The 25,323-nt window shown below is 42.9% G+C and overlaps 1 protein-coding gene across 1 annotated transcript in view; it reads right to left on the reverse strand.

The window, feature by feature from the left end:
• LOC126144229 (juvenile hormone esterase-like) overlaps window positions 1-25,323 on the reverse strand; it is a 109,195-nt gene that overhangs the window by 16,377 nt on the left and 67,495 nt on the right. The window contains exon 9 of the mRNA XM_049915481.1: window positions 14,017-14,146. Within this exon, the coding sequence (XP_049771438.1) occupies window positions 14,017-14,146 (130 nt within the window). The remainder of the gene's footprint in view (window positions 1-14,016; window positions 14,147-25,323) is intronic.

The following is a 25,323-nucleotide window of genomic DNA, read 5'->3' on the forward strand; positions in this document are numbered from 1 at the left end:
ACATACCGCAACAGCATAATACACATAGTCATCGTAAAAATAACACCATCAACACCTCAGTCAAATCTCAAAAACGTCGTAGCTTTCTGCAATTGTTTCAAAATCTAAAGAAAATTCTCTGCTCATTTCAGTAGTGTCATCTACCTCAAACGTACTTTAAAAATCATGATCTCACACCAAATACATCATTCAAAGCTTTCATAGTATCACAATGGTACCAAAAAAATATGAACAGTTCACACAGTACAGACAAAGTACAATTTCTTAAGTGTGAAGTATTCCAACTCTGTAATTGCGTAAACATGTGTCACTGACGTAGTAAAAAGATGTTTGTTTCTCTGTTAAATGATCAGATAGCTGTGTAATTTATGTGTTAGAGAAATATGGTACCGATGTGTTAAATTGTATAAGCAAATACCATATTAGCTAGGGCTCCTTGTGCTTGCCAAACACATGGTACACAAAGTAGGCGTGTACCCCCCTGAGGTTTATTGTAATTATACCCTCAGGTGTTACAGATTACAGCAATGGAATGAAATGTATTGCGAAAAACTTTCTTTGTAATTCAAAAATCTGTAAAAATAAATGTTTTAAGTACAAAATTAATCACTCAAATACGTGTCCTGTAGCGCTAAATGTGCGTCTTGCTGTAAGATAATCTCTGGGAAGTGTCGTAGTTATTGTCCTCCGAAAGCTAAGTTCTGCAGAAGTCAATGTACTTACCTCATGATAAACAAAGTGAAATGCTTTGCGTATAGATAACTTAGTTATTACGCTTATTGCCGCGATGAAGGAATTATTGTGCTGTAAAGTATTGTTGTGCTACGGAAAAGGCTGTCTCATTGTAGCAATACCACAAAAGTTACTACTAAAACATGTCTCACTTTATAGAAGAATTCAGAAAAAACTGTGCAGATATAAGACAGATACACCGCAAAAGCAACATTGTACATTGTCACGCATTAGCAGCGTCGTGATAAAATCGTGTAGCTGTCACATAAACTAACCACTGTGTCATCTGGCATTTCACAGAAAGCACCTCAAATCCAGAATCCACTCTCAAGCAAACCAAAATGTTGCATGTTAACAGTTTCTTAAGTCTGACAAACTGTACAAGTAGCGTGAAGTGAAAATTGCAAAGACTAAGTTAAAAAGCAGATTATCTGTCAATAAATGGTTTTACATGAGAAATGTGGTGTAAACCTTTACTCTTCCTAGTACGCAGAGTTTCAACTTTAACGCAATTATCATGTGGTATACGTCGGTAAAGAATACTGGAATTTTGCTCAAGGTTAGCGTCAATGTTATTTTTCCCTGAGCCAGCGGGCGCACGTGGCTGCCTGCGGTGTGAGTCATTGTCTGTTTCTTTGTTGGCGCGCGCCGTTACTGGGATTAGGAGGCCTAACTTCCACAAATTCGCCTTGCCGAGAGGGTCCAGCTCTGTTTAAAACTCGCCAGTTCTGATGCAATTCAGGTCTGTCGTTACGATCATATCGTCTGTCGTCATGTCGGTAGTTTCCATAGTTTCTTTCTTGTCGGTCACATGGTGGAGAATTTCTCCTTGAATCGTAACTACGCGCTGGACCGTTGCGTCTAAAGTTATTCTGTCTCCCTTGATAATAGTTATATTGGTTCCCATATTGTCTGTTTCTCTGATTGTCTCTGTGATAGTCATTACCGCGGAAAGGTGATCTTTCCCTGTAACTATTACTCTGCCAGTGGTTGTCATATGGGTGGTGTCTGTTTTGGTCACGATTTACGTTGTAAGAATAGGTTTGCCGTGGCCATTTATTGTTTCTGTCGTCACAGAATTGTGACGGATGTGACCTGTAGTGATTGTTTTCCTGTTTTCGCATCCCGCGACTGTCTGTGTCAATTTCCAGTTCTTGTAACAGTCCCTGAAAAGCTTCAATGTCGTCTTTGCAACGTCCTGCTAAAATAATATGTCTCAAATGTTCGGGCAGTTTGATTAAGCAAATGCGGATGAGTTCTGAGGGGCTGTATGGGTTTGACAGGTATTGATTCTTGTGCAACATGTCTTCAAAATATTTGACAAGACTGGAAAATTCAGATTGTTCAAAGTGTTTCATCATCATGATGCTATGTTTTACGCGATCTTGTGTAGCTTGTGACCAATATGCTGAGAGGAACGCATGGTAAAATTCTCCTTCACTGTGACAATCGTGAATGACCGATCGCATTCTTACAGCTGGTTCATTCTCCAAGTAGCCACACATAAATTCTAATCTGTGCTCCAATGACCAGTTGGGAGGAAAACAATGAGAGAATTGATGGAGCCATGCTTGTGGATGAATGTCGTTGCCAGAATTCTTAAATGTTTTGAATTTACGTGTAGTAATGAACAGCTTATAGTCAAAGTCATCATGTCGGCGAGTCACATATCGCTCATTGTTACGTCGTGTCGGCGGTTCCATCTCAAAATTCGGTGCACCTTGCCAATTTCTTTCATAATTACCGAAATGCCCTGTGTTATTATTTTGTGGCTGTTCCGTATTTCTATGTCCCTCTTCCCTTATTGGGGCGCGAGTGTCCTCTGAAATACGTAATTCTTATATTACCTGTGTCAGCTGATCTTGTACTTCCCGCATTTCTCTTTTGTATTGCGTATTAATTTGATTCTGATTTTGTTTGAATTTTCTTATTTGTTCATACTCTTCTGTGTCAGTGAAGGCTACGGGTCTTGTGTCATTCAGATCATCATCTACCTTTGTAGATAAATTAGTGACCTGATCCGAAAGTTCGGCTACTTTCTCTGATAATGAACTAATTTCCTCCATGTGTCTTTCTACTGTGTCCTTTAAGTTTTCCTGAGTTTTTGCAAGTTGCGTTACCGAATCGGTAGATGCAACTGAGTCAATTTTAGCCCACAAGGTCTCATGATTTTCATGAACAATGGTTTGCAGCTCTTTTATGGCTGCTTCGTGATTCTGTAATGCATTTTCATGCAGCGAAAAAATAGGTTGGAAATGCTCACAAATTTGTGTTTTTACGTCATTACAGACTTTTTGACATTTCGATTCGATTTTATGTAACTCAGTAGTTAAATCTTCACGTGTTTGTTCAAGCGTTTGTTCCAATGAGTCTAACTTTTGAAGCTTTTGCTGTGTTTGTCTCTGATTTTGTTCCACTGTGTCTAACTTTTGCAGATTTTGTCGCATTGTATCTAACTGTTGCTGTGTTTGTTTCTGATTTTGTTCCAATTTTTTGCATTAATTGCAATAATAATGTATTAGTGTCTGGAATCTGTTTCTCTATGCTCTTTGGCAGTGCGTTTTCACCGGCAGCATTCACATTTTGACAAGCAGAAAATGTGTCTTGACTCATTTGAGAAACCGGTGAGGACGCAAAACCTGAATCTACAGTATTTGCAAAATTGTGTCCTATCATTTCGGATTCCTGAGGCGAGCTGTTGCCGACCGATCGATCGATAATGCTTCCCTGTTCACTACCTGTTTGACTGTCTACGCCATTGTTTGACGCCCGCTCCATTTCCCTATGCACAGTTACCAAATTACTACTTTGAACATTAGTTAACTCACTACACAGTGGCGCTAACACATTGCTTTCGTCTTCACTGTCGTTTCTTAGTTTACTTTGGAGCCGAGTGTTACGTTTTTCAAACGCCATTATTGAGACAATATTTCACACGATAACACACAAAAACACAATTTGAAGAGCAAAAATAAGAGAACACATTAACATAGCACTGAAAATAATATCTAGTTAATTGCAGCTGCGAAATACTTGGCGCAAAGCTACATGCATGCCACAACTGTTTTACTGTACAACAATGAAAGACTGCAACTACAAAGGAGATTCTCTCTACAATTACGCACTAGCAATAAACAAAAGCTACACTAAATACACAAACTACAAGAAAAAAAATCAGAAGATTCCAGTGAGGTATCCTAGGCTAAGGGTCGACATATGAAACGTCCCCTTAGAACATTTGTACATGTGAAACGTCCACTTAGAACAATTGTACAAGACTGTGCTTAACCTGGCACACAATAATTTTAGCGCAACGCAATCTGACTATCAAAAATCCCTGCAAAAGAATGGCCCTGACAAACATTAAACTATACCTTTTACAAATCACTTACCTCACAAAAATCTTCGCTACTCAAGATACTGCAAAACAGCGAGCGCCACTACTGCCAGCTAAATAAAAGATTCAAACCACTGAAGGTACTAACTACTGATAGGGATAGTTAGCAAATGAAAGATATTAATAGAGAACAAACAATGTATTTACCTTAATATTCATAATTGACATTCAGTCTTACAGATTATCAAAACTCCGCCATCTCTCTCCCCACGTCCACCACTGCTGGCGGCTCACCTCCAACTGCGCAACGCAATCTGCTGTTCACATCCAGCTATAGCAGTTCATGACAACAATGGCAGGCAACAATGCAAACTAGCCACATACTGCACACAGCACAGCCAGTGATTTTCATACAGAGAGCGCTACGTAACGTTGCCAATAAGAAAACATAAACATCAAACTTACATAAAGAAAACATAAACAGCCTACTTACAACTTGCACGCATAAACGTCGGAAATTTGCCTACTGGTTGTCACAGCTGGTGACAAAGTGACAGTAGTGGAAATCACTACAGTTTTTCATCATGCTGTTACATGAATTAAGCTAAAAATGAATCTCCGAAGCAGACAACAAACGTTTGTTGACCCAGTTATATTTTATTTGTTGCGTATTTAGCCTGAACAGATTAAGGCCTGAAGGTGCTGTCTTACATGTGACCAGCAGCAACATATACCAAATATATTACAAAACATTCACAATAATAGAAATAATAATATAAATAAATGATAATAATAATTTAATAAAAATTACTCTGACATTGATGTTGATTAGTCGAGCACATTCGAAGCTGTATTTAATATTGTCAAAAGCGGAAGGTGCAGTGAATGTGAAATATAGCAAGAGTGACATCTACATATTTCGCGGTGCGGGAGAAAGTGATTATCTGGATTCCCTGTCCACATGCCTAATGTAAATAATTAATATGGAATGTTCGTCCCTGGTTTTGGAAGAGTCACGACCAATGATCAGAACTGAAGAAGAAATATCAGTGACAGCAGAAAGTATTAAGAAGATATTCGATTTCCCGAGAACAGTTTCATAGCGAATGAAATACTACATTCCTTAGTATTACCATTATTGTCTCTCTTCTACAAATTACAAGTAGATCATTTAAAATTAGAATCTATTTTTTCATGTTAGCAAAATCTAATCATAATTATGGAATCTAATTACGAGTAAGAATTATTAGGTACCTGCCAAAGAATGGGAAGGGGATTTCCACTTCTTATGTATTGTTGTTTCGATATAATATTGTCTCGACACAAAACTGGGGCTACTCGCTTTATTAAGAAACTGTTTGTTTTGGTGTATTAGTATAAGACTGTTTTCCGACCTTGAACTATGTGCTAACAACATGGCACATTTCAGAAAAATCATAGCAACCAGTTCAGTTTTAGTTACAAGTTCATTAATTAGAGTTTTAAGTTACAATACGTCACAAGAATAGAAACCTGGGTCAAGGACTTCTCCTAATATTGAGAGATTACACAACATTCCCTCTCCTTCGCCCCCCCCCTCTCGCCTCCCCCCCCCCCCTAGGTCCCACAAATAGAACTACAGGGTACATATCACAAAGAATAGATTACAGCGAGAAAGTACGATGTGGTTCATTGAGAAACAGTGATGATGTGAACATTAATAAGTCAAAATGATGACTTAGACAAAAGAAAAGCAATTATGTGTGCATACCTCTTTGTGATCAACTGTACTGGCTGAACATGTGTATAGGCATATTACTTGTAGTGGTAGAGAGTTTCTTATGTCTCAGTAGTGTGTTATTTACCAGTATTACTAAGAAGCTTTGAGAGTTCTCGTAAGCATATAGTATTTTTGCTTCTTTATCTATGTATGTAATGTATGTACTGATTTTGTATGACACTAATACTAAATTTTTGAGTCAATTTGCGCTGGCACAATACATAAGAATGTATATTTGCGCAACTGAGAAGACTACTTTATCTTACATAAGTATTATTTCTTTGTGGCATTTATGTGATTTTTTTGTTTAACTAATATTGACCAAATCTACATAACTATTGGAGTTTGATGGTAAGAAAGGAGATAACATCAACAAGCTCGATAGGATTTGATCCAGAGAAGCTTCTTATGAGTTTTATCGTAATTTGTAATCATTTGAATGCCAAACAAAACATAAAAAATTTATTTGGCTGAGTACAAGACATAAAATAAAGACCAATAAAATCAAAGCCTTAAATAAATGAAAAATTAAAAAAATAGAAAAAATAAGGGAAAGTGAAATAGAAATCAAAGTTAAAAAGAAACCTCTGTTAGACAGGTCTCGACATATATGGAGAATGAAAGGAAGTGAAGTCGTAATTTGAAGATGTCGAAGCGAAGTAGCTTACATTTCGGTACAGTAACGTCAGATTTCCTGTAAGCATTGTCTTGGGAAACCACTGCAGCAGTAAGGGGCAAGGGGAGAAGGTGTGATATAGTGATAATAGTTCAGGACTCACATGTTTAAGAGATTTGCTAGCAGAAAGGAACAGGAATTTTGTAGCAGCTGATATTCAGTAAGCTGAGTGAAGGTTGAGAAAGTTCGCTAGCTGTAAACGACCAGAGGAGGGAGTGAGACAGGGTTGTAGCCTATATCTGCTGTTATTCAATCTGTACATTGAGCAAGCAGTAAAGGAAACCAAAGAAAAATTTGGAGTATGAATTAAGATTAAGGGAGAATAAATAAAAAATTTGAGGTTTGCTGATGACGTAATTCTGTGAGAGAAAGCAAAGGACTTGGAAGAGCACTTGAACGGATTGGACAGTGTCTTAGAAGAAGGATATAAAATGAATATCAACAAAAGCAAAACAAGGATAATGGAATGTAGTCGAATTAAATCAGGTGATGCTGAGGGAATGAGGCACTTAAAGTGTTTTGCTATTTGTTCAGCAAACTGACTGATGACGGTAAAAGTAGAGATGATATAAAATGTACACTGGCAACAGTAATAAAAGCGTTTCTGAAGAAGAGAAATTTGTTGACATCGAATATAGAAATATATATTTAAGTCTTAGGAAGTCTTTTCTGAAGGTATTTCTCTGGAGTGTAGCCATGTACGTAAATGAAACATGTTCGATAAACAGTTTAGACATGAAGAGAACAGAAACTTTTGAAATGTGGCGCTCCAGAAGAACTTTGTAGATTAGTTGGATAGATCACGTAACTAATGAGGAGGCACTGAACTGAAATGGGGAGACAAGAAACTTGTGGCACGACTTGACTAAAAGAAGGAATCGGTTGGCAGGACACATTCTGAGACATGAAGGGATCACCAATTTAGTTCAAATGTGTGTGAATTCGTAAGGGGCCAAACTGCTGAGGTCGTCGGTCCCTAGACTTACACACTACTTAAACTAACTTATACTAGGAACAACACACACCCGTACCCGAGGGAGCACTCGAACCTCCGGCGGGAGAGGCCGCGCAATCCGTCACATTGCATCTCAAACCGCGTGGCACCAATTTAGTACTGGAGGGAAGTGTGGGGAGGTAAAAATCGTGGAGGGAGACCGAGAGATGAATACAGGAAGCACACTAAGAAGGATGTAGATTGCAGTAGTTGCTAGGAGGTGAAGAGGCTTCGACAGGATGGATTAGTGTGGAGGGCTGCAACAAACCAGTCTCTGGACTGAAGACAACAACAGCAACAACAAGGCCAGCAAGTGGCAGTCACTCTCGCCAATAGCGTGGGATTTTGAAACTTCCTGGCAGTTGGAAACTGTGTGCCGGACCGAGACTCGAACTCGGGATCTTCGCCTTTCGCGGGCAATTGCTCAACTGGGCGGGAGTCGTGCTTCGGTAGCTCAGTTGGTAGAGCAATTGCCCGCGAAAGGCAAAGGTCCTGAGTTCGAGTCTCGGTCCGGCACACAGTTTTAATCTGCCAGGAAGTTTCATATCAGCGCACACTCCGCTGCAGAGTGAAAATCTCATTCTAGCGTGGGATTTTGTCCTGGGACGTCACATTCCTGGCGCCTGCAATTGGTTCAGTATAAACAACATTTCCAGTTGCTGTGATGAATGGTAGCTGGCTCAAAATGTAGAAAAATGTTAAGTTAATGCGGCTGAGTATGGAAAACATACCCATAATGTTCGGATACAGCATTAGTACTGTACCGCTTGACACAGTCACGTCGCTCAAATATCTGAGCGTAACGTTGCAAGGCGATATGAAATGAAACGACCACGTGACACTTTCGTAGGGAAGACGAAAGGTCGATTTCGGTTTATTTACAGAGTTTTAGGGAAGATGTGGTTCATCCGTAAAGGAGATCTCATATAGGAAGCTAGTGCGACCCATTATTCAGTACTGTTTGAGCGCTTGGGATCTGCACCAGTTCGGATTAAAGGAAGACCCGATGCAATTCAGAGGCGGGCTGCTAGATTTGTTAACGGTAGGCTCGAACAACACACAGGTATTACGGAAATGGTTCGGGAACTCAAATGGGACTCCCTGGGGGGACGGCGACGTTTTTTGTTGAGGAAAACTGTTGAGAAAATTTCGATAACCGGCATTTGAAGCTGATTACTGAACGGTCCTACTGCCGCTAGGATTCGTTTCGCTTAACGACCACGAAGATAAGATTCGAGAAATTAGGGCTCATACGGGGGAATGTAGTTTTGCCTCGCTGTGTGTGCTAGTGGATCAGGGAAGGAAACGACCAGTGGTGGTACGTATGTAGATGTAGATCTGGTATAAAGCGGAGGATGCCTTGTAACAGTTCCCCATCGGAATGGATGGTCAGGTTTCAAGACGCCATTTGAGAAGTGCGAAAGGATCTCCAGTTTTGTGCAAGAGCCCAAGAAACAAATGTTCGCTTGACCGTTACTCGTGCAAGTAAGTAAAAACGATATTTATTTCTGACGTGCAAGAACGGCAGGTCGGACGCTATCCACATACAATTCATTCATAAGCATAATTTTTTGTTAAAAAAGGAACATTATGATTGAGCATATAATATAAGACTAGAAATGAATTCATTTCAATATTTGACAAACTGCCTATTGGCTTCTGTCTCGGGTTCTTCGGCCGACGTTCATCTAATGATTTTTCTGACGTTTCGCCATCACGAGTGGCTGGCATTGTCAAAGCTTCATCCTCCATTGCCGGTGGTGAACTGGAGGCGAGCTCGCGGCCGCAGGCTATATGTACCTGGCGCGCCAACGTCCGAGGGCTTCTCCGCGATCATTTCCGGTGCGGTTCTCCTCTTGCTACCTGCGACGGTCGTTCGCTGCAGTACGGGAAGCCAGGATCCGTTTACCTTAAGACTTTCCTCTTTCTTGTTGAAACTGTTCGCGTGTTTTTGTTTTTGTATTGAAAGAGGAAAGTCTTAAGGTAAACGGGTCCTGGCTTCCTGTACTGCAGCGAACGACCGTCGCAGGTAGCAAGAGGAGAACCGCACCGGAAATGACCGCGGAGAAGCCCTCGGACGTTGGCGCGCCAGGTACATATAGTCTGCGGCCGCGAGCTCGGCTCCAGTTCACCACCGGCAATGGAGGGTGAAGCTTTGACAATGCCAGCCACTCGTGCTGGCGAAACGTCAGAAAAATCATTAGATGAACGTCGGCCGAAGAACCCGAGACAGAAGCCAATAGGCAGTTTGTCAACAAGTGGCCACGAAAGCCTTATCAATTTTGTATTTCAATATTTATTCAATATGAATAATACAAATACTAGTCTCATTCTTTGAATTGTAGTTTTCGAGCCTTATACTAACTGAATACAACGGTCATTACTCTGAAAGATATTTACTTCAGTGTACCTAAATTTAAAGAATTTAGACAAAGTGTTTTCATGAGGCAGTTCCGAGACAAAGTTCCAAAGTTTTTCAGACAACAATAAATACATATTTGATTCAGAAGCTTCCATTGCATCTCCAAAAGATATCGTTACTGTCACCAGGTCAGAAGATGTGTACTAGGTGCTAGACCAGACCTAGATTGAAGAAAGGCAACTACTCGAAAGGAATAATAATGATCGCAGGAGCAGAGTTGTGGGCAGTTTAACAGAGAATACAGAAGTGCCTGCAAATTGAATCGTCAGTTTATGAATTTTGGACCACTGCATGAGGATGAGTGTCGATGTTATCAAGATGAAGAATGACAACATTTCAGAGAAGACAAGTATGGGAGGAATGAATGAAGGCAGGAACGAGACACATCGATGGCACAAAAGAATGATGATTATGTCAGGGCTAGTTGAAAATTTAAAGCGGATTTAAATTCTTATGAGGTTTGATCTCAAACTTCTGTGGAAAATGTGTGGCACATAAGAAAAATGACTAACATTTTTTATTTTTAAAACAAATATCAGACAAAAAATGGAGTTATTTCAAGAAGTAAAGAAGATTGCCACCTATACATTAATACTGATAACTGTCACACAAATTGTGACGTGGAGATCAATGCAGTATTGGAAGGCGCCGATGAGACCAACTCTATTATCACAACATTAAATGAGCGTCGCAGAGACTCGGAGGTTGTGTCAAGGATAAGGAAGGAAATCGGCCGTGCCATTTCACAGGAATCATCCCGGTATTTGCCTGGAGCGATTTTAGAGAAATTATGGTAAACCTAAGTCTGGATGGTCGGATGCGGGTTTGAACCACCGTCCTCCCAAATGCGAGTCCAGTGTGCTACCCACGGTACCACCTCGTTCAGTATGACCAGTTGAGTGAAATTACGAAGTTACCAGTGTTCCTGTGAACAGTGTTACAATTTCGAGTCCAGGTGACAACAGAAGCAAATCAATTAGCCGACTGATCCAGTTACAATTTTAACTTCCAGACAGGGAATATGTAACATAGTCCTTTCTGTTTTAGACATCAGCTGACTTTCAAAAAAACAAGAAAGATTTACTTTTGATGAAAATAGCTTGTGTTCTGGCAATGGCTGAGCTCGAAGATTATGTAAACTGTACTGAAGATGTTGATACAAATAAACACACTCAGACCTCCTGGTTAAGCCATTTGAAGTTGATGACGCCAGAATAGTTTGCTTGGGCAGTGTATTAAGTGTAATTGTATCGTGTAAATAACTGTAATTACTGTTTCCATAGTGTAGTGTCATTACTCAGTCATTGTATGATGATGTCCGCCCCAATAGCTGTGGTCAGCGCGGCTGTCTGTCACGCCAAGGAGCCCGGGTTCGATTCCCGGCTGTGTCGGAGATTTTTCTCCGCTCAGGGACTTGGTATTGTGTTGTCCTCATTATCATTTCATCATCAGTGGAAGGCACTTCCCTAGATGCTCGTGCGGTGGACCTCTCTGACGAGGCTTCCCCCGTGACAAGACCTGCCGTAAAGCAGAACACATAGTTTTTTTTTGTCTGATGGTTATGAGAGAAGCGAGAGGCTGAGACCCTAAGCCAGCACATAGCATACTCCTCTGCAGTATCTGCAAGGGTCTCTGTGATTACCATCGCATGTGACAGACAAGTCACTGTCAAGTATATCACAAGCTTTTACTCCAGAAGTCATTGAGAGGATATTTGGAATTTAACCCAGAACTTAAAACACAGAGCCTAGTAATCATAAACTGTACAACATCACACTTCTTCCGCTTGCTAGTATTGACTACGTAAATATTTTCACCAACAGCACTCGAACTGGCTATAAAAGAACACATCAAAATCATCAAAGCACAACGAATACCGCACTGAAGTGAACTCAGAAAGTTTCAAACCAACTTTCAAAGATCAATAGTATACCGGGTGATCAAAAAGTCAGTATAAATTTGAAAACTGAATAAATCACGGAATAATGTAGATATAGAGGTACAAATTGACACACATGCTTGGAATGACATGGGGTTTTATTAGAACCAAAAAAATACAAATGTTCAAAAAATGCCCGACAGACGGCGCTTCATCTGATCAGAATAACAATGATTAGCATAACAAAGCAAGACAAAGCAAAGATGATGTTCTTTACAGGAAATGCTCAATATGTGCACCATCATTCCTCAACAATAGCTGTAGTCGAGGAAAAACGTTGTGAACATCACTGTAAAGCAAGTCCGGAGCTATGGTGAGGCATTGGCGTCGGATGTTGTCTTTCAGCATCCCTAGAGATGTCGGTCGATCACGATACACTTGCGACTTCAGGTAACCCCAAAGCCAATAATCGCACGGACTGAGGTCTGGGGACCTGGGAGGCCAAGCATGACGAAAGTGGCGGCTGAGCACACGATCATCACCAAACGACGCGCGCAAGAGATCTTTCACGCGTCTAGCAATATGGGGTGGAGCGCCATCCTGCATAAACATCGTACGTTACAGCAAGTGTTTATCAGCCAGGCTGCGGATGATGCGATTCTGTAACATATCGGCGTACTTCTCACCCGTCACGGTAGCAGTTACAAAACCAGAATCACGCATTTACTCGAAGAAAAAAGGCCCGATAACGGTAGATGTGGTAAATCCAACCCATACCGTGACTTTCTCGTCGTGCAATGGAGTTTCCACGAAAGTGCTAGGATTTTCGGTAGCCCAAATTCTGCAGTTGTGGGCGTTGACAGACCCTCGGAGCGTGAAATGAGCTTCGTCGGTCCACAACACGTTACTCAACCAATCGTCATCTTCTGCCATCTTTTGAAACGCTCACACCGCAAATGCCCTCTGCTTCACTATATCGCCAGGTAACAGTTCATGATGCCGATGGATTTTGTACGGATAGCATCGGAGGGTACGCCTAGGTGCCAACCAAACAGTAGTGTATGGAATGCAGTTGCGACGTGCGACTGCACGAGCGCTGACTTCCCCGTGCATAGACGAACCCGCTACAGTCTCCATTTCTTCCTGAACTGTCTCAGCAGCATTACGCCTTGTGCTCGGTCGGCCACTACAGGGTCTATCGTCTAAACAACCCGTGGCTTCGAACTTCGAAATCATTCTCGCCACATCTGCATTTGTCAAGGACCTTTGCCCGTTCGAATCGCCTTCCTATGGCGATAGGATCGTGACGCTGAACTAGCACAATCCCCATTCTGATAATACAGCTTCACTAAAAGCGTCTTTTCAGGTAACGTCAACATGCTGCGACTGCTGGCGCATCTGATTCTCTCTCTCTTTTTTTTTTTTTTTTACTTTATTGTGATTTTTATCACCTTACACAAGGCGGGCTGGCAGCAGCTGAGTACGCCGCTCTTCAGCCTTGAGGCTTACAATAAGTAATACATAGAGGGGGCACAGAGAATACAATCAAAACGGCGGGCAAAACAATGTAGACACTAAAAAACAAAAAACACGGAGCCGTTCACGCTGGACGAGAAAACATCACTGACACTAGTTGACACGGCGCACAAAACATGGATGACGGCGACGGTACACGTGAACAGTGGCGGCGTGACGGCGAACATACACTAAACACAAACGAGGTTCTCTCTCTCATTACAGCTTCTTTTATACACTATTGTCATGCGCAGTCACTGACGTTTTGCTGTCCAGCGCCATCTGTCGGACATTTTGTGGACTTTTTTTTTTTTTTTTGTTCTAGTAAAACCGAATGTCATTCCAAGCAAGTGTGTCAATTTTTACCTCTCTATCTACATTATTTCGTGGTTTATTAAGTTTTCAAATTTATACTGACTTTTTGATCACCTGATATATGAAGTCGGATAAAGTAGCACTGTAAATATGAGTTTATGATTACTATGCATGGAGAAAGAAGGTAAGATAATTTATGTGAAAGTCAAGTTGGTGATAGTGAAGACGGTGTTGCATGCAAAAGTGTGATTGAGGTATTAAAAGGGAACACAAGTTCTAGTTAAAGGCTGGGTTCGTGCGCCATTCTGATGCAGGCAACGTCTATACTACCACTAAATCACAGCGCAGTGGAGGTCGACACGAAAAGTATGATACAGAACAACTCACCTGGTACGACGGAGGGGTCGCTGCGACCGGTGTAGGCATACTGGTAGTAAAAGACGGGCTGCTCCATAGCAGTGCTCAGGATGTGCACAGTCGTGTCGCAGGGCTCACCGTTGTTCAGGTCCGTAGTCATCTGTACAAGCATAAGACTTGTTTTTTTTCTTCTTTATTGTTATTTTTAGCACCTTACACAAGGCGGGCTGTCAGCAGCAGAGTACGCCGCTCTTCAGCCTTGAGTTTTACAATAGTAAGACATAGAGGGGGCACAGAGAATACTAACAAAACGGCTGGCAAAACAATGTAGACACTAAAAAACAAAAAAAACATGGATCCGTTCACACTAATGGACACGGCGCACAGAACATGGATGATGGCGACGGTACACGTGAACGGTGGCGGCGTAATGGCGAACAAACACTAAACACAAACGAAGGCACACACACAATACACTGATGGCGATGACCTCCGGCGCGCGAATGTTCACTGTGCGTGTACGAGTCCGGGGACCTGCCAAGAGAGGAGGAGGAGAAAGGGGAGTGGGAGAGCGAGAAAGGAGAGCAGAGATGCCACGGGCAGGGGAGGTAGGGGGAGGGAGGAAGGGGGAAGGGGAGCCCGGGGGTAGAGGGGTGGAGGGAGGGGACGGGGGAAAAGGAAAGAGAAGGGAAGGGAAGAGAAAGGAGGGAGGGTGCCGAAGGGAAAGGACACAGGAAGTGGGGGGAGGATCAAAGTTGGTAGGAGGGGTAGATGGAGGGGAGGAGGACATCATCAGGGAGGGGGAGCTGGCGGAAGCCACCTTGGGAGAGGGTGGAGAGATGGAGACCGGGTGGGACGTGGGAATACAGGCGCGGCAGCGGGCAGGGGTGGGAGAGGATCGGGGAGACGAGCGGGTGAGGAGGATCGAGTTTACGGGAGGTGTACAGGATCCGTATCCTTTCAAGGAAAAGGAGGAGGTGGGGGAAGGGGATGAGATCGTACAGGACCCGCGTGGGGGAGGGGAGACGGATGCGATAGGTGAGGCGGAGAGCATGACGTTCAAGGATTTGGAGGGATTTATAAAAGGTAGGGGGAGCGGAGATCCAAGCTGGATGGGCCTAACAAAGGATAGGGCGGATGAGGGATTTATAGGTGTGGAGGATGGTGGAGGGGTCCAGACCCCATGTACGGCCGGAGAGGAGCTTGAGGAGACTGAGTCGGGAGCGTGCCTTGGCTTGGATTGTCCGGAGGTGGGGAGTCTAGGAGAGGCGACAGTCGAGGGTGACGCCAAGGTACCTAAGGGTGGGGGCGAGGGCGATAGGACGGCCATAGATGGTGAGATAGAAATCAAGGAGGCGGAAGGAAGGGGTGGTTTTGCCTACAATGATCGCCTGGGTTTTGGAGGGATTGACCTTGAGCTACCACTGGTTGCACCAAGCGGTGAACCAGTCAAGATGGGATTGGAGAAGGTGTTGGGAGCGCTGCAGGGTGGGGGCAAGGGCAAGGAAGGCGGTGTCATCGGCAAACTGGTGAAGGTGGACATAAGACTTGCATATAATCCGGCTTTAAATGCTATGTACTCCAGTTTATTTACACCTACTGTGCCAATAATACGGCATTTATTACAAAAGTTGTAGTCTATAACTGTAAACAGTCTCCATTTTGACTCATTTTGGTTTCTTCTTACTATACAGTGTGGTCCATTGACAGTGACCGGGCCAAATATCTCACGAAATAAGCATCAAACGAAAAAACTACAAAGAACGAAACTCGTCTAGCTTGAAGGGGGAAACCAGATGGCGCTATGGTTGGCCTGCTAGATGGCGCTGCCATAGGTCAAATGGATATCAACTGCGTTTTTTAAAACAGGAACTCCCCTTTTTATTACATATTCGTGTAGTACGTAAAGAAATATGAATGTTTTAGTTGGTCCACTTTTTTCGCTTTGTCACAGATGGCGCTGTAATAGTCACAAACGTGTAAGTACGTGGTATCACATAACATTCCGCCAGTGTGGACGGCATTTGCTTCGTGATACATTACCCGTGTTCAAAAAATGTTCAAATGTGTGTGAAATCTTATGGGACTTAATTCAAAAATGGTTCAAATGGCTCTGAGCACTATGGGACTTAATATCTGAGGTCATCAGTCCCCTAGAACTTAGAACTACTTAAACCTAACTAACCTAAGGACATCACACACATCCATGCCCGAGGCAGGATTCGAACCTGCGACCGTAGCGGTCGCGCGGTTCCAGACTGTAGCGCCTAGAACCGCTCGGCCACACCGGCCGGCTATGGGACTTAATTGTTAAGGTCATCAGTCCCTAAGCTTCCACACAACTTAACCTAAATTATCCTAAGTACAAACACGCACACCGATGCCCGAGGGAGGACTCGAACCTCCGCCGGGACCAGCCGCACAGTCCATGACTGCAGCGCCCTAACCGCTCGGCTAATACCGCGCGGCATTACCCGTGCTAAAATGGACCGTTTACCAATTGCGGAAAAGGTCGATATCGTATTGATGTATGGCTATTGTGATAAAAAGTGCCCAACAGGCGTGTGCTATGTATGCTGCTCGGTATCCTCGACGACATCATCCAAGTGTCCGGACCGTTCGCCGGATAGTTACCTTATTTAAGGAAACAGGAAGTGTTCAGCCACACGTGAAACGTCAACCAGGACCTGCGGCAAATGATGATGCCCAGGTAGGTGTTTTAGCTGCTGTCGCGGCTAATCCGCAGCAGACAAATTGCGCGAGAATCAGGAATCTCAAAAACATCGGTGTTGAGAATGCTAAATCAACATCGATTGCACCCGTACCATATTTCTATGCACCAGGAATTGCATGGCGACGACTTTGAACGTCGTGTACAGTTCTGCCACTGGGCACAAGAGAAATTACGGGACGATGACAATTTTTTGCACACGTTCTATTTAGCGACGAAGCGTCATTCACCAATAGCGGCAACGTAAACCAGCATAATATGCACTATTGGGCAACGGAAAATCCACGATGGCTGCGACAAGTGGAACATCAGCGACCTTGGCGGGTTAATGTATGGTGCGGCATTATGGGAGGAAGGATAATTGGCCGCCATTTTATCGATGGCAATCTAAATGGTGCAATGTATGCTGATTTCCTACGTAATGTTCTACCGATGTTACTACAAGATGTTTCACTGCATGACAGAATGGCGATGTACTTCCAACATCATGGATGTCCGGCACATAGTTCGCGTGCGGTTGAAGCGGTATTGAATAGCATATTTCATGACAGGCGGATTGGTCGTCGAAGCACCATACCATGGCCCGCACGTTCACCAGATCTGACGTCCCCGGATTTATTTCTGTGGGGGAAGCTGAAGGATATTTGCTATCGTAATCCACCGACAACACCTGGAGTCCGCAGCTCGTGGTCGTGCGGTAGCGTTCTCGCTTCCCACTCCTGGGTTCGATTCCCGACGGGGTCGGGGATTTTCTCTGACTCGTGATGACTGGGTGTTGTGTGATGTCCTTAGGTTAGTTAGGTTTAGGTAGTTCTAAGTTCTAGGGGACTGATGACCATAGATGTTACGTCCCATAGCGCTCAGAGCCATTTTTTTGACAACACCTGACAACATGCGTCCGCGAATTGTCAATGTATGTGCGAACATTACGGAAGGCGAACTACTCGCTGTTGAGAGGAATGTCGTTATATACTTATTGCCAAATGCATTGAGGTTGATGGACATCATTTTGAGCATGTATTGCATTAATGTGGTATTTATAGGTAATCACGCTGTAACAGCATGCGTTCTCAGGAATGATAAGTTCACAAAGGTACATGTATCACATTGGAACAACCAAACTAAAATGTTCAGACATACCTACGTTCTGTATTTTAATTTAAAAAGCCTACTTGTTACCAACTGTTCGTCTAAAATTGTGAGCCATATGTTTTTGGCTATTACAGTGCCATCTATCACAAGGCGAAAAAAGTGGCCCAACTAAAACATTCATATTTCTTTACGTACTACACGAATATGTAATAAAAATGGGGGTTCCTATTTTTAAAAAAAATCTGTTGATATCCGTTTGACCTATGGCAGCACCATCTAGAGGGCCAACCATAGCGCCATCTGGTTTCCCCCTTCAAGCTAGACAAGTTTCGTTCTTTGCAGTTTTTTCGTTTGATGCTTATTTCGTGAGATATTTAGCCCGGTGACGATCAATGGACCACCCTGTATAGTGCACCAAACGTGATACCGTAAGTAATATACAGTTAGTGTTATAATATGTTATATGAACTTATTAACAACTTTCCAACTATATAAAACTAATAAGAACTAGAAAAAGTTTATAAATTTATGTACTCGTGTAGTCCGTTACCTCGTGCTAGCTTTCCTAGTTTATGCACTTGGCGCAGCTTGCGTGTCAGATCTCTTGACTGTAATTGTCATGGTACAGTTGTCACTGATTAACGCATGCGCAGTGTACTGCAGTGTTTGTTATTATTGGTTATGAAGTTAGGAGGTAGATGGTGAAACATAGTGCCAGCACATAACGTACTCCCCTCCAGTAGCACCAGCAGTGCTGCCAGTCTTAACGAACGTATGTGACGGACGGATAATGGCAAAAAAGCATCAGCCGCCACCTTCACCTACATTTGTACTCCGATAGCCACAAAACGGTGTGTGGCAGAGGAAGAGTACATGTTAAGCCAGAATCATCACCCACCCCTCTCCCTTACAGTCAGTTCACGGATGGTGCACGAGAAGAAATACGAGGTGCGGCTAGAAAAAAACCGGACTGATGCTGGAAAAAACATTTATTTACAATTATTTACAATTTAATGTTATCTCCTTCAATGTACTCTCCTCCTCGGTCTCTACACCGCTCCATACGAATTTTCCAGTGTTCATAGCAATGCTGCAGATCATTTTCGGTAAGTCCATACATTACTTCCGTCGCTTTATCTTTTACTCCTTCAACAGTCTCAAATCTAGTTCCTTTCAAAGCTGACTTGACTTTAGGGAAAAGAAAAAAGTCACAGGGGGCCAAATCAGGTGAGTAGGGTGGATGATCTAAGATGGGAATGTTGTGTTTTGCCAAAAACGTCTTTACTGACTACGCACTGTGAGCTGAGGCATTGTCTTGGTGAAGGATCCATGACTTTTTTCTCCACAAATCGTTCCGTTTTCTCCGTACTCGCTCACGTAGGGTAGCCAGGACGCTAATGTAGTAATGCTGATTCACTGTTTGTCCCTCTGGTACCCAATCAATGTGCACAATCCCTTTGATGTTAAAAAAAACAATCATCATTGCCTTGAATTTCGATTTTGAAATTCGTGCTTTTTTTTTTGTCGTAGAGAACCAGGAGTTTTCCAATGCATCGATTGGCGTTTAGTTTCGGGATCGTAAGTAAAAAAACCACGATTCATCGCAAGTAATAACATTTTGTAAGAAGGTGGGATCACTTTCAATGTTTTCCAGGATGTCAGAACAAATCATTCTTCGGCGTTCCTTCTGTTCAATTGTGAGACACTTTGGAACCATTTTTGAACACACTTTGTTCATGTTGAAACTTTCATGAAGAATCTGCCTAACACTTTCCTTGTCAACTCCTGTTAACTCAGACACTGCTCTGATTGTTAAACGGCGATCTTGTCGAACAAGTTTACCGATTTTTTCAATGTTTGCATCAGTTTTTGCTGACAATGGTCTGCCAGTGCGAGTGTCATCACTGGTGTCTTCGCGGCCATCTTGAAATCGTTTAAACCACTCAAACACTTGTGTTCGCGATAAACAATCATCGCCGTACACTTGTTGTAACATTACAAACGTTTCACTTGCAGATTTTCCTAGTTTGAAACAAAATTTGATGTTAACACGCTGTTCTTTCTGCATACTCAACATTTTCCGACGCACAGACAAAACGTCAACTACTTAAAACAGACGCCACGGGCAGACTGAGTGCAGGAGGCAGATGAAACACGAGCAGTAGGCGGAGCGAGAGTCACGTGACAGGCCACGCGACTTTCAGCCTTATTGCATTCGTTTTATTGTTTCACCAGTACTAGTCCGGTTTTTTTCTAGCCACACCTCGTATGATCGGTACCCCACTGTATTCGCCCGAATTTGTCTGCTTTTGCCTTCGTGGGCATTACGGGAGTTACAGCTTGGCGAAAGCAATGTGCGTCTAGGCTCCTTTTAAAACATGGGTCTTCGGATTTTGAGAGTAAAAGTAAACTCTGCCCGAAACAGGCCATGAAGGCCCAAAGGTACCGACCGGCCGCCGTGTCATCCTCATCCCACAGGCGTCACTGGATGCGGAGATGAAGGGGTCTGTGGCCAGCACATCAATCCTGGTCGTATGTCAATTTACGAGACCGGAGCCGCTACTTGTCAATCAAGTAGCTCCTCAGTTTGCCTCACAAGGGCTGAGTGCACCCCGCTCGCCGACAGCGCTCAGCAGACCGGATGGTCACCCATCCAAGTGCTATCCCAGCCCGACTGCGCTTAACTTCTGTGGACTGACGGGAATCGGTGCTACCACTGCGCAAGCCCGTTGGCATTTTGATAGTAAGGCTCCATACAATCATTAGTCATATTGACTCTAGCGAAGCAAGCCGTTATTCTTGTAATGTATCACACTGGGGTTCGAGGAGCAACTCGAAGCTCTCGAGTTCAATAAACAATCTGCTCACGAAGCAAGCAGCTCTTCTTTGAACTTTCTATTTCGATAATCTAACCTCTTACGGGACCCGTAAAGACAAGCAGAACTCGACACTTTGTCCAATGAAGGTTTTGTAAACTATCGCCTCTGTCGGTGAAGTACAATCTACAAACGACGTCTTCCGTGCAAAAATTACACTTCTTCGGAATTCTTACGATAAATCCTAGTCTTCTTCATATTGGGTTTCATAAGTTCCCGTTGTGCACCGACCGTTTCAGGAAGGAAGGACATGATCAGTCGTGAACAATCTGAATTTTATTGAAGATCGATTTCAACTATAGAATAAAAATGTTCAAATGTGTGTGAAATCTTATGGGACGACTGGTGACCATAGCTGTTAAGTCCTATAGTGCTCAGAGCCATTCTCATGGGAGTTAACTGCTAAGGTCATCAGTCCCTAAGCTTACACACTACGTGTCAGTAAGGAGTGCATACTTATGGCATACCATGCCTTTTTTCATACTCATCTGCATTATGGAATACTTCTTTGGGGAAACTCTGCTCGGGCAAAAGATGTTTTCCTCTGGCAGAAGAAAGCCATTAGATGTATTTTTGGTGTGAGCAATTTTAACTTCTTGCAGACAGTACTTCATTGAGCACAAAATTCTTACAGTTCCCGGTCTATGCATACTTAAAGCACTTATGCATGCCAAAGAGAATACCCACATGTATGAATGCAGGTCACATGTGCACTCATATGAAACCAGAAATAGGAACTTATTAGACATTCCTTGGACACGTCAGAGTAAAATCCAAAATAATTTTTTACATGCTGGCAAAACATTTTACAACAATACATCACATAGAATGAGGGAATTGCATGAGAATAGATTTAAAATGGTGGTAGAGACATGGCTGAAAGAGAAAGCATTCTATAGCATAAGTGAATTCCTACATAATGAAAAAATGATTCTCTATTATTGTAAATGTGATTGTGATCAAAGAAACTGTAATTTATGTCATACAACCATACTGACCTTTTGTATCATCATATACCATATGTTAACTTTTGTGTAATCATTTGTACCACAATCTCTATAACTATGTTACTACTGACCTTATGTATAATCATTTGTATAATCATCTGACAATGCCTATACAAGACAACAGTTGTCTACAGGCAAATAAATATGGAATATGGAATAACCTAAATTATCCTAAAGACAAACACACCCACCCACGCCCGAGGGAGGACTCGAACTATAGAACAGTCATCATAAGTGCATAAACCACTTAGTGTGGACACATTGACATAAAGTTCAGGTGCAGGTAGACCTTAATTTGAATACAGAAATACATATAGCAGTCATAACAAAAGACAGAACTAGTGGAACCGAAGTTGTCCAAATCTAATATAAAGCGTTTGTACTAGACTCCGACCACTGTTTTATGTTAAGATATCGACCACTTTGGTCCCAATAGCTGTATATTTTGTAATGATTGCAATGTGTATTTCTGTATTCAAACTGTGTTCTACACGCGCTTGAGCATTACGTCGATGTGACCACATTAGGTGTTTTATGCACTGATGATGACTATTTTGTGGCTGAAATCGATCTGCAGTAAAATTCAGGTTCTTCACGAGTGATCGCTGCCCTTCCTTCCTGGAAATCTCAGTCCAACATCTGCCTTTCTCGGATCTGTTTGAGTGTTCCAGCTTGCCAGATATTCCTAGATATTTGGTGTTTGTGGATGATTCCAGTGATCGACTGGCGATCGTATAGCCAAGCAGTATGGGACCTTTTCGTTTCTTTGCGCGCATTACGTTACAGGTATTTAGCTGGAGGTCGGATGCCAGTCTTTACATCAAAACCCCTCACTCAATATGTCGCTGTGGAATGGTCTTCAAATTAATCATAGGCACTGCTCCAAAGTACTTTGAAAGGAATTTTACGTCAAAACCACTGCTCTCTTTGCTAGCTAAATACTGATGAAGAAGACGTTGTCACCAATCGGTTTCAAGCCGGCTAACTCATTGTCAAGCGCAAGAGCATATAAAGTCTCAGTAACGGGAAAAATGATTGTTATATTCAATTTATTTAGACAGTAGTATTGTGTTCTCTTTCCCTTATTTTCTCTCTGAGAGGTAGCTGTGTTTCAATTACGAAGCTGAAAACTCAATCAAGCGCTCTCTATTGACCGAAAACGTCCATTAGTTGTTAGGTGTTGTTCTGGTCTTCAGTCCAAAGACTGTTTTGATGCAGTTGTCCACGCTAGTCTACTCTGAGCTAGCCTCTTCATCTCTGTGTCACAAGTGCAAGTAACATCCTGTTGAACCTTCTTTCCACACTACAGTTTGGAAAAAGTTAAACGTCAAAACTGAGAGACGTTATCACAATGAAATTAATTCCACCGATCAGGGACAAGACACTACACAAATGATTAGCATTACAGACCTGTATATTCACTGGAACTGTGGAAATTCAGTACTGAGTAGCGCCAGCACGTGCTCCAATCAGAGCCACTAGACATCATGGCGTCCCTGCATGTCAGCAAGGGGCTGTTCAAGCTGCTGGAGGCTCTGCAATGGTGTGGGGCGTGTGCAGTTGGAGGGATATGGCACCCCTCATACGTCTAGATACGACTCTGACAGGTGACACGTACGTAAGCATCCTGTCTGATCACTTGCATCCATTCATGTCTATTGTGCACTCCGACAGACTTGGGGAATTCCAGCAGGACAATGTGACACCCCACACGTCCAGAATTGCTACAGAGTGGCTCCAGGAACACTCTTCTGAGTTTAAACACTTCCGTTCGCCACCAAACTCCCCAGACATGAATATCATTCAGCATATCTTGGACGCCGTGCAACGTGCTGTTCAGAAGAGATTTCCACCCAGTCGTAATCTTAACGGATTTATGGACAGCCCTGCAGGATTCATAGTGTCCGTTCCCTCCAGCACTACTTTAGACATTAGTCGAGGCCATGCCACGTCTTGTTGCTGCACTTCTGCGTGCTTGCGTGGGCCATACACGATATTATCAGTTTCTTTGGCTCTTCATTGCAGTTAAGAAAATGGTCACACGGACTATAAGGCGGAAGGGTACGATAAAGATGCGGGATGCGTTTTTATGTCAGGAGCTCTATAACAGCGTTACTAACATGAAACCTGTAATTGTCGTGATGAAGCTTCCATCGCCCTATGAGGTTCCTTCATGTTTTGGAAATGCGATCCTTCAGCACACACTTCGGGACGTTGTTACAGTAATCTGCAGTGACTGCTTGACCACAGCCTTATTGGCCGACTTCTGCACTCGTGCTCTTTGTGGTGGGGGTTGACATGTTGCACCCATTCTATGGTTATCTGCTTCATCTTTGGGTCATAACAGTACAACCACGTTTCATCAACAGTGATGATGAAACTTCCTGGCAGATTAAAACTGTGTGCCGGACCGAGACTCGAACTCAGGACCTTTTCCTTCCGCGGGCAAGTGCTCTACCAACTGAGCTACCCAAGCACGACTCACGCCCCGTCCTCAAAACCTTACTTCTGCCAGTATCTCGTCTCCTACCTTCCAAACTTTACAGAAGCTCTCCTGCGAAACTTGCAGAGCTAGCACTCCTGAAAGAAAGGACATTGCGGAGACATGGCTTAGCCACAACCTGGGGGATGTTTCCAGAATGAGATTTTCACTCTGCAGCGGAGTGTGCGCTGATATGAAACTCACAGTTTTAATCTGCCAGGAAGTTTCACATCAGCGCACACTCCGTTGCAGAGTGAAAATCTCATTCTGGAACAGTGATGATGTTTTGCCACGAAGCACCATCTTCATCACATTGCTTCCAATATAGGCAAAGATCGACGTGAGTCTGCGTTTGTTGTGGAGTAACTAGTCGCAGTAACCATCATGTGAACACCCTAGAGACATTTGCATATGTTCTTTTAAAACTGTGTGAGTGCTCCCATCTGATATCCATGAATGTGTGCAAGCTGTATCACAGTGAGACTTGAGTCATCACAAATAACATCATCTGTTGTGTTGATTGTTGTTTCTGTTGTGGCAAAAACAAGTGCACCCCTCTTCTCCCTGCAGTTCAGCGTTTTCCCGCCTTTTTTTGAAAGCATGATGGCAACAGAAACACGCTAGATGAGATACTGCAGAGTCCCCACAAGCATTCTTCAGATCGTCGTAAGTTTTGGTAGCATTTTTATTCAAGCGAACACAATGCTTTATTGCATAGCGCTGTTCACGAAAATCAGCCATGCAGATGTTTAGAGCATATCATAGAATACATCCACTCTGATAGGGTGCCAACACTCAACTTTCGACTGACAGAGCTATCGCTGTGAAATTTGCCGTGCCTAGCAATTAGTACGTAATTCAATGGCGCACGGACAGACCGGCGGAGGTAGGCACTTAAGGAAAGGAAAACGGTTCAGTGACAGTGCTTGCTGAAGATCCCTCGAATGCACTTTTACGTATCTTTTGGGGTACGTATGGACTTAGGTCTGTATAGGATTTCGTTAGATAGTTTTACGAATTTAAACGTTGAATTTGGTGAGATGCGAGTATCCAGGCTTCGACCAACCAAAATAAAGCAGGTTAATCCCTATTTGTGCGAAGTGCAACCACAGGGGTAATTATAAATTTTACACTTGCCCAATGACAGGA

The sequence above is a fragment of the Schistocerca cancellata genome, chromosome 1, assembly GCF_023864275.1.
Source record: "Schistocerca cancellata isolate TAMUIC-IGC-003103 chromosome 1, iqSchCanc2.1, whole genome shotgun sequence".
NCBI lineage: Eukaryota > Metazoa > Arthropoda > Insecta > Orthoptera > Acrididae > Schistocerca > Schistocerca cancellata.